The following is an 11,240-nucleotide window of genomic DNA, read 5'->3' on the forward strand; positions in this document are numbered from 1 at the left end:
CCACTAGGGATTTTGGGCCCCATGAAAATATATCACATTGGGCCCCACCACCACAGGCCACACCAACCCTTCGCAATTGCTGTAACCACACACCTCCAGGACCCAATTGACCCGTTCAAAGCTTATAATAGTTCAATATTTACTGTACAATATTTACTGACAGTGAGTTGTGAAAATATAACACTGTGCAGACATGCATGCAACATTCTGCATACAGTGGAATTCACTATTTGATGCAAGACTGACACCCTCTATAAGAAATGTGCTAAAGGCCATCTTTTACAGTCTAAATGTAATTTTAATGGTACAATTCTTGAATGGAAAATTCTCTTAACATTGATGAATAACTTAAAATATAACTTAAATATACATTAACCTATTCAATTAAAATAAATGAACATTATCATCTATAGAATGATATAACAAACAAAATAATAAAATCAGCAGCAGATTGTTGAACTAAGTATACATACCGACTAGAAAATAAGCAGCTGTAAAAGTGGAAATGGAAAATGGAAAACAAAATGGAAATGGAAAGGCCTGATGGTGGCGCTAGAGGGAAGGTCAAGTGGTCACCAAATCGCATTGGGCCAGTAACTGAAAGGTCCCTGGTTCGAATCCCCGAGCTGGCAAGGTTGAAAAATCTGCCGTTCTTCCCTTGAGCAAGGTAGTTAACTGCCCAACAACTGGGCACCGACGATGTCGATTTAGGCAATGAGGTCAATGAGTTACCAAAAATGTAATGGCTTTTTTGCTATGTGAGAAAATGTTTTATAATGCATTGTACTGATATAATTAGGAGTTGTGCCTGTTGTTCACACGTGTATCTGCACTCTCATTGGCTAGAGTAGTCCCGACTGCATTTCATTTTTGAAGACGTTTCTCTTCATTGTTAGAGCGACCACTCGATTATCCAATATAATGGATCATCTGTGATATCGTGCTAGAAATGTTAAGGTCATTTCCTATTGAAAGGGAAAGGGGGATACCTAGTCAGTTGTACAACTGAATGGATTCAACTGAAATGTGTCTTCCGCATTTAACCCAACCCCTCTGAATCAGAGAGGTGCGGGGGGGCTGCCTTAAAACCTCTACAGGATCGGTGGGTCCCCTGCGGGACGGTTGCGTTAACATAGGGTAATGCGATTAGCATGAGGTTGGTAGTAACAAGAACATTTCCCAGGACATAGACATATCTGATATTTGCAGAAAGCTTAAATTATTGTTAATCTAACAGTACTGTCCAATTTACAGTAGCTATTACAGTGAAATAATATCATGCTATTGTTTGAGGAGAGTGCACAGTAATGAACTTGAAAAGTTTTTAATAAACCAATTAGTCTCATTTGGGCAGTCTTGATTCAAAATGTTCAACAGAAATACAATGGTTCATTGGTTCAGTCTAAAACTTTGCACATACACTGCTGCCATCTAGTAGCCAAACTCAAAATTGCAACTGGGCTAGAATAATACATTATGGCCTTTCTCATGCATTTCAAAGATGGTACAAAAAACATTCAACACAACGGTTGGCTTTTCCTTTGTATTATCTTTTACCAGATCTAATGTGTTATATTCTCCTATATTCATTTCACATTTCCACAAGCTTCAAAGTGTTTCCTTTCAAATGGTATCAAGAATATTCATATCCTTGCTTCAGGTCCTGAGCTACAGGCAGTTAGATTTAGGTATGTCATTTTAGGTGAAAATTGAAAAAAAGGGCGGATCCTTAAGTTTTTTAATCGACGTCCAGTTGTTCGGGGTTAAATGCCTTGCTCAAGAGAAGAACGGCAGATTTTCCAACCTTGCCGGCTCAGCGTTTCAAACCAGTGACCTTTCAGTTTCTGGCCCAACGCGCTTAATCGCTAGGCTACCTGCTGACATGCACCCTTTGTCCTGATTGTGTCCACATTTGTAGACGATCAAAAGAAGCGATCTGGTTGTGATCTTCCTTCTCCTTTCCTTCCTGCGGAGGTAGTCAGGCACGCATTGTGTCTGGATATCTCACAAGTGTAGATGGGTCTGGACAGTGAAACCATTTAAATCATTATCCCGCCTTGTAAGGGCACTATTCAATCTGTTTTAGCAGATTGAATCTGTTGATCTTTGATGATGTGGCCATTCATTTGTTCTACTGCAACAAATATTTCATTATTGATGGTTCAGTTGAAGAATAGGCAGCAGACGATGTGTAGATTTGAGTGGTTTATTAAGAAACATAATAGTAAAAGTGTCACCAATAAGTTCATCACAACAAATACAATCCGCCTACAGTGTTAACAGAAGCAGCTTGTAGTTGTCTCCTCTACACGCAAAGGCAGATGGAGTGGAAGCTGGAAGGACACAAGCAGTAGCCTAATATTAAAACAACCCCTATACCCTGATGAAGTAGAGACTCTTCAGCAGCGGAACATGCAAGTTGACACCACATTTATTAGTGTGCCTAAATTATCTTCACCAAAATAGATAGTGTGTTGCGTGTAAATTAAAACAATTGGGTACAATCAGTAGTCTATGGAGCAGGAACCTAGCAACTAAATAACATTTTAATTTAGCCCTAAAATGAATTATCTTCATTGCAAACTGACATTACCACATAAATATGAGCTACAAAGAAAAAACATGTACAGTTTTATCAGTAAAAGGACCAGTTATAATTATAGTTATAACAATAAAACTTTTACACCCCTTGACAATTTCTATAACTTCAGATTCTGATTCAAAATTAAATTCAGATTCATTTATACTGACTCACTCTGCCACTTCATTCTAGAACAGTATGTTGGCCCGATTCCATTCTAAACACACCCTGTGTATCCTTACACAATCCACAAAACGCCACCATGTCTACAAACATTTAACCAACAATACATTGGATGAAGTAAAAAGTCAATACAACAAGTTGGAATCAAATCTATACACATTGTTAAGTTCAATTCTGTCTGATCACATTGATGTAAAACAATCAATGTAAGCGTACACAGTAATGGCAAAACTTGAAAAATGCATGCGAGTCGAAGTTTCCTGAAAACCATTCCTTGATGTCAATGAGAGTTGGGTGAAGGTTCAAGTTGCGCTACGACCAAGTGGTTTTCTAGAGACAATACTTAAGTATAAAAAGGAAGCATACACTAAAGTATATACAATTGAAGTCGGAAGTTTACATACACTTAGGTTGGAGTCATTAAAACTCGTTTTTTCAACCACTCCACACATTTCTTGTTGACAAACTATAGTTTTGGCAAGTCGGTTAGGACATCTACTTTGTGCATGACAAGTAATTTTCCCAACAACTGTTTACAGACAGATTATTTCACTGTATCACAATTCCAGTGGGTCAGAAGTTTACATACACTAAGTTGACTGTGCCTTTAAACAGTTTGGAAAATACCAGAAAATTATGTCATGGCTTTAGAAGCTTCTGATAGGCTAATTCACATCATTTGAGTCAATTGGAGGTGTACCTGTGGATATATTTCAAGACCTAACTTCAAACTCAGTGCCTCTGCTTGACATCATGGGAAAATAAAAAGAAATCAGCCAAGACCTCAGAAAAAAATGTAGACCTCCACAAGTCTGGTTCATCCTTGGGAGCAATTTCCAAACACCTGAAGGTACCACTCATATGCACAAACAATAGTACGCAAGTATAAACACCATGGGACCACGCAGCCGTCATACCTCTCAGGAAGGAGACGCATTCTGTCTCCTAGAGATGAACGTACTTTGGTGCGAAAAGTGCAAATCAATCCCAGAACAACAGCAAAGGCCCTTGTGAAGATGCTGGAGGAAACAGGTACAAAAGTATCTATATCCACAGTAAAACGAGTCCTATATTGACATAACCTGAAAGGCCACTCAGCAAGGATGAAGCTAATGCTCCAAAACCGCCATAAAAAGCCAGACTACGGTTTGCAACTGCACATGGGGACAAAGATCATATTTTTGGAGAAATGTCCTCTGGTCTGATGAAACAAAAATAAAACTGTTTGGCCATAATGACCATCATTATGTTTGGAGGAAAAAGGGGGAAGCTTGCAAGCCGAAGAACACCATCCCAACCATGAAGCACGGGGGTGGCAGCATCATGTTGCACTTCACAAAATAGATGGCATCATGAGTGAAGAAAATTATGTGGATATATTGAAGCAACATCTCAAGACATCAGTCAGGAAGTTAAAGCTTGGTCGCAAATGGGTTTTCCAAATGGACAATGACCTCAAGCATACTTCCAAAGTTGTGGCAAAATGGCTTAAGGACAACAAAGTCAAGGTATTGGAGTGGCCATCACAATTAGGATTAAATGTCAAGAATTGTGAAAACTGAGTTTAAATGTATCTGGCTAAGGTGTATGTAAACTTCCGACTTCAACTGTATGTGCAGTACATGCAATGAGTGAATAGCTTATTGGTTTAAAGAGGAATGTAAAAAATAAATAAAATATTGAACAAAGGCACACATCAGTCAGTCAGCTGTTTCTGCTGGAATCTGTTTCTTCCTCACATCCCAAACCATCTCCATCCGATTGCCTTTACTGGGGTTACTGACATCACAGAACTGCCTCCAAAGTCCAAACATTTCAATGGTGTCAGCCATACAGCAGTTTGCATACTGGTATCAGTTTTACCAGCATCACAGTACAACTAAGTAACTTATCTGCAGAAACAACTGTACTGAACGGGAATAAATACACATTACTTAAACGTAAGCCTATGCAACATTAACCAATTGAAAGCAGTTTTGTAGCAATGAGATTTGTGCAGTAGGCTATAGGCCCAATACATTATCACTGCATATTGGCTACTCTTGAATTGCCCTGCCAATGTTGTTCTACTCAGATCATTTTGAAATTATATTTAAAAAATGTTGGTATATGATCACACTGGTAATAGATCATTTGTTTTATTACTTGTGAGACACACCTTAGTGAGCATAATAATTGGCTTTAAAAAAAAAATGGACTAATGGGCAGTATCTGATGTTCAGTCTGAGGGGAGGCAGGGAGCAGCGGTGAGGCTGCCTCTCACCTGACTCACCATCCCTCCTCTCTCCCTCCATCCACTAAGAAAAGGGGACACAGTCTTACAACTAATTGCGAAACATACGTCACACTGCATTATTTCTGCCTCATGCACCAATTCATGTTGTTACTCCTTTGAAAAAGTGAAATATTCCTTGATATAAAAAAACAAGCCGCAAATAATAACAACGCAAGCTTTGCGATACTCATTCATTGCAGCTGCAGTGCTGGTTGTAGCGTGAGTGGAAATAGCAAGAACACACACTTTATGGATTATAAAACTGTTGAACAAAATGTTGACAGTGCTGAATAACAATTGAAACATGAACTTACTCGTAAAAACAGCAGCTCTTTGCTGTATTCGTTGAGTCTCTATAGTTATGGTTTTAAACGTTTTGAAATCTCACATCATCAACTTTGCTGTGCGTTCGAGGCTTCTTTTTACAGTCTATGGCGCAAGGAAACTGTGCAGCAGACACGATAATCTGAGCTATCCGATTGGCCAGCGGTAGGCCTATAGGTGCACTTGATTTGCTCTCTGGGCCTGCCGGGTAGGCGGTGTTCTACATTCAGACATATGAATTGGTTCAAAATGGGAACACTTCCCGGTGCTTGGTCTGCTGAACCAAGTGCACCTACCGCGAAAAGCACGAAACTAATTTTTTTTTAAACTAGGATTGCAAGGCTTTATTGTTGCGTTTTTTACAGAAATGTTTGGTGATCGACTAGGAATGGCTTGGAAATCTGATCACGATCGACCAGTTGGTGACCACTGATGTAAAGGATGAACTCTAAATGTACAAACTGTAATGTGATTCTAGGCCACTGCAATCCTAGTGTTGACACTGAACTCTACAGAAAAGTGCACCCTCACCTCCAAAGACGGGTCTGCCTCCCAAATGGCACCCTATTCCATATACAGTGCACTACTTTTGATCAGGGCATATAGGGCTATGGTCAAAAGTAGTGCACTATAAATCAGACAAAACAAATAGAATATCTTAATATGAGGAAAAAATGATTAACTGCTGTGGTTAATCCAGTGTGTGCGTTGAGAGGACTTTCCTACTTCCAGGGAATACAGATTATTTCAGTAGCATTGACAGCTTAGCACCTGGTACCTGGTGGGCTGAAAAATTCCGGTCCCTCTCCTCCCCACTCAGGGTTAACATTTGGGCCTGGTTCCATTTCTACCACTAGTTACTCAACCACTCATTGAGTAGAGCCATCGGGGTAGTATGTAGTTGGAGATCAGTTGCCCAGATATAAAGAACCCGGGACGAAGGTGTAGTACGTAAATGGTATTTCACTAGAGGGGTAGTATGTAGTTGGATTTGCACTATAGGGGTAGTATGTAGTTGGATTTGAGCTGTAACACCAACATGTTTCAAGCAGACCACCATAGTCCCTGTGCCAAAGAACACAAAGGTAACCTGCCTAAATGACTACCGACCCGTAGCACTCACGTCTGTAGTCATAAAGTGCTTTGAAAGGCTGGTCACGGCTCACATCAATACCATTATCCAAGAAACCCTAGACCCACTCCAATTTGCATACCGCCCCAACAGATCCACAGACGACGCAATCTCTATTGCACTCCACACTGCCCTTTTTTTATTGAACCTTTATTTAACTAGGCAAGTCGGTTAAAAGGTCATTCTTATTTACAATGATGGCCTACCCCGGATAAACCCTAACCCGGACGACGCTGGGCCAATTGTGCACCCCATGGGATTCCAATCACGGCCGGTTGTGATACAGCCTGGAATCGAACCAGGGTCTGTAGTGACGCCTCTAGCACTGAGATGCAGTGCCTTAGACCGCTGCGCTACTCAGGAGCCCGGGAGCCCTTTCCCACCTGGACAAAAGGAACATCTACGTGAGAATGCTATTCATTGACAACAGCTCAGCGTTCAACACCACAGTGCCCTCAAAGCTCATTACTAAGTTAAGAGGATAGGGGGATACCTATTCAGTTGTCCAACTGAAGGACCCTGGGACTAAACACCTCCCTCTGTAACTGGATCCTGGACTTCCTGACAGGCCGCCCCCAGGTGGTAAGGGTAGGTAACAATACATCTCCCATGCTGATCCTCAACACGGGGGCCCTCAGGGGTGTATTCTCAGTCCCCTCCTGTACTCCCTGTTCACCCATGACTGCATGGCCAAGCATGACTCCTACACCATCATTAAGTTTGCCGACGACACAACAGCGGTAGGCCTGATCACCAACAACGATGAGACGGCGTGGTGCCAGGATAACAACCTCGCCCTCAACGTGATCAAGACAAAGTAGATGATCGTGGACTACAGGAAAAGGAGGGCCAAGCACAACCCCATTCTCATCGACGGGGCTGTAGTGGAGCAGGTTGAGAGCTTCAAGTTCCTTGGTGGCTACATCACCAACGAACTGTCATGGTCCAAACACACCAAGACAGTCGTGAAGAGGGCACGACAATGCCTATTCTCCCTCAGGAGACTGAAAAGATTTGGCATGGATCCTCAGATCCTCAAAAAGTTATACAGCTGCACCATCGAGAGTATGCTGACTGGTTGCATCACCACCTGGTATGGCAACTGCTCGGCCTCCGACCGTAAGGTACTACAGAGTGTGTACGGCCCAGTACATCACCGGGGCCAAGTTTCCTGACATCCAGGATCTCTATACCAGGCGGTGTCAGAAGAAGGCCATACAAATTGCCAAAGTCTCCAGCCACCATAGGCATAGACTGTTCTCTCTGCTACCTTACGGCAAGCGGTACAGGAGCGCCAAGTCTAGGTAAAAAAAGGGTTCTTAACAGCTTTTACACTCAAGCCATAAGACTCCTTAATAAAAAACAACAACATGTATTTAAACTTTATTTAACTAGGCAAGTAAGTTAAGAACAGATTCTTATTTACAATGACAGCCTACACCGGCCAAACCCAGACAATAGTGGGCTAATTGTGCGCTGCCCCCCCCACCCCACCTCTACCTACATGTACATATTACCTCAATTAACTCGACTAACCTGTGCCCCAGCACATTGACTCTGTACCGGTTACTCCTGTATATAGCCTCGTAACTGTTATTTTATTGTTGCTCTTTAATTATTTGGTATTTTTCTATTTCCTTATTTTTTTCATTTTTATTAATGTATTGTTTACTTCAGTTTATTTAGTAAATACTTTAACACTTATTTTTTCTTAACTGCATTGTTGGTTAAGGGCTTGTAAGTAAGCATTTCACTGTAAAGTCTACACCTGTTTTATTCGGCGCATGTGTCAAATACAATTTGATTTGATTTTGATTCCAATATTTAGTTGGAGTAGCGCTATAGGGGTAATATGTAGTTGGCCAGCTATAGAGGTAATATGTAGTTGGAGTTGGCCAGCTTGCGTTCCTGCACAGCAGGAACAGTCTCTCTGTGGCGTAGTGACCGGTGACAGTCAGGGTCCTGGAGGGAGGGGTAGTGCTGTCTGTAGCAGAGCCAAGAGAACACCAGGCCAAGACCAGAACCCACCAACACATCTAAACACAGAGGGGACAATGCACACATATACAGAAGTGACACAAAGATCTTAGCACGTCTCTCAATAGTGGATTAGAATAATATTTTCTTATATGTTCATAGCGCTTTTCAAAGTGAACATGGTTAATGGCTAGCCCGCTCACCTTGCCAGTGGTGTTTGTAGTCGCAGGTCCTGGAGAGAGCGATCATGAAGGCTAGGAGGAGGGGAGCGAGGAAGAGACACAGTCTCCAGGCCCTGCCCCGACCCCCCAGACTAAAGCACCGCAGCTTACCCCCCACATACAGCGCTGTGAAGCCCAGTCCAGTGAATGCAACTTGGACAAGACGAGAGGAGAGAGGGGATCAGAGATGGGGCAGGCACATGTATCAAAGTAGGATCAACAGTTTTATTCATAATGACATGAGAAGGCTTAGGCCATTGTCTGAATAAACACAACATTGTTTATCAAAGTTACCACACACATATACTGCACACACACACAGGTCCAGTCTAACTAGCTTTTAATCTGAATGAGCCCACTGTAGTCTCACAGCCAATCAGATCTGCTCTCGCAAGAGGACTAGCCAATCAGATTGGGCCTTACAGGAGGAGTGTCCACTGGGAAAGCTCTTCCTGCCCTCCATGACCACTTCCAGGTCGCCGCTGCAGTGCATCTCCAGGTTCATCTGTCCGTCTGGGAAACAGCGGTAGAAGAAGTCTGGCCGCGGCCTGAAGCACACACAGAACACACACTACATCACATCCAGCCAACATAATGCTGAGCTTGTAGCAATGTAACCCTAACTGTACATCTCCAGACTAGTACTCCAGACTAGTACTCACCGGCCCACGACCAGCTTGATGGCGTTGGTGAAAACTCCATTCAGTACCAGAGCCAGAGTCACCGCTGAGGAACAGAGGCAAAAAACTGGGTCAGTATTATTCTCTCACACACACACACACACACACACACACACACACACACACACACACACACACACACACACACACACACACACACACACACACACACACACACACACACACACAATCTCTGTGCAGCTGCTCTGATGCCAAACAGCATGTGTAGTTCTACAGTCAGGCCTTACCTAGCGAGGCCTCTCTCACGTCTCCTCTCTCAACTCTCTTCAGAAAGGTGAAAAGCAGGATCACCAGGAATGGAGTGAAACACGCCACGCTCTGATACGAGGGACATGGTCAGTACCATAGCAATAGAATTAGTAAGACAGAATGGTAGCACTTTACATTAAAGCACAAGATTACCTGGTAATAACATGGCAACAAGTTATTGTTGCTCTCCAGTTTATCCTGTGCTGTAATCTAAAGTACTACCGGCAGAACAAATATTCACATTCATTGTTCCATGATTCCAGTGAATTCAGTCAGTGCCTCCCCCTGACACACACCAGTACTCACAAACATGAGAGAGGTGGGGACATGGTCATTTTCCACTCTGTGAAATCTATACAGCCACATCTCCTCTGCCTGGATCTCACGAATAAAGGGTGGAAGCTGCTCTGTCACACTGAGGGAGATAACACACACACAGTTTAGTTCATTTGAGTTGCACCAGACAAGTCCATACGGAACACATTTGTCAATGTTATTGCGATGTTTCAATTTTATTTACTCACAGGAAGACAACCAGAAGCAGCAGTCGGATAGACACCTCTGGCAGTAAGCCACGCATCAAACCCCTCTTCATCTTGTTTATCAGGTTAGTTTCCAGACAGATCACTTGGCAAATCCACTAGAATCCTCTCCAAACCTGGGAGGAAGGGGGGAAGAAAGAACATGGGTTCAAAATGATACATTTAACACACGTATAAACACAATTTATAACAAATGTTTAAGTCTGACTTTGTTGACATATGGCAGTGTGAACCAAATAAAATAAATCGATTGGTTAAGAACAGGTACAGGAGAGAAGGCATGCTAGTCTTTCTTGTTCCGTATCGAACCAAGCATCATGATAAATTGATAGGATACACTTTCCTCGTGGTGCTCTTTAAAATGACCAACTAAATCGGATAATGCATATCCTAAACAAATTATTCATAATTTATTAATTTTAAACAGTGTCCTGCTCTTGTATAGATAGCTGGCTACATCTTATATTATTGCTAGTAACATTAGCCTAGCTACATCATCTGTCTCTAGCCACACATCTGTGAATAACATTTGGGGGCATTTCCGCATTTCCAGCGGTCTAAACCAGTAGGACCAACCTTAAACTCGGTGTTTAACTAAGTCTTTCTCCGCATACTCGCACTGCTAGCTACCGTGACGTGGGCCTCTCCATCATCATCATCATCCTTCACCCATCCGCTAAACCGGTATAGCGAGAGAGATGCATGGAGTAGGAGAAAGCTTTGTCGGTCGTGTCGAAGTATAATGGCGCTTTCAAGACAACTGGGAACTCGGGGAAAAAACTAGGTCAAATCATGACTTTAGTGATCTTCAGAACGGAAAGTTGGAGATCTACAAAGATGCCCGAGTTTTCAACTTGGAATTCCGAGTTGGGTGAACATTTAAAACTATTTTTCCCAGTCGGAGCCCGTTTTTCACGAGTTTCCAGTTGTCTTTAACGCAGCATGAAGTGCAATGCCACGTCACGTTAACGGGACGACCTCTACTGGGCAAATGGTAAAATAACAAATGTGATTATTATGACCCAAGTGTGTCTTTGGGCTCATTGACAAAAAAA

General features: G+C 42.3%; 1 protein-coding gene across 1 annotated transcript; it reads right to left on the bottom strand.

Annotated features, from left to right (window-relative positions):
- Positions 1 to 7,866: 7,866 nt before the first annotated feature.
- Positions 7,867 to 11,089, bottom strand: LOC139576634 (phospholipid phosphatase 5-like). The gene is made up of 8 exons (XM_071402929.1): positions 10,762 to 11,089; positions 10,168 to 10,301; positions 9,950 to 10,058; positions 9,622 to 9,712; positions 9,356 to 9,419; positions 9,117 to 9,241; positions 8,676 to 8,846; positions 7,867 to 8,531 (listed from the first exon to the last, which is right to left on the bottom strand). The coding sequence occupies exons 2-8, from the start codon at positions 10,236 to 10,238 to the stop codon at positions 8,362 to 8,364; spliced, it is 801 nt and encodes a 266-aa protein (XP_071259030.1). The 5' UTR covers positions 10,239 to 10,301; positions 10,762 to 11,089; the 3' UTR covers positions 7,867 to 8,361.
- Between the last annotated feature and the right edge of the window lie 151 nt (positions 11,090 to 11,240).

Source organism: Salvelinus alpinus, chromosome 5 (genome assembly GCF_045679555.1).
Source record: "Salvelinus alpinus chromosome 5, SLU_Salpinus.1, whole genome shotgun sequence".
In the NCBI taxonomy this organism is placed as follows: domain Eukaryota; kingdom Metazoa; phylum Chordata; class Actinopteri; order Salmoniformes; family Salmonidae; genus Salvelinus; species Salvelinus alpinus.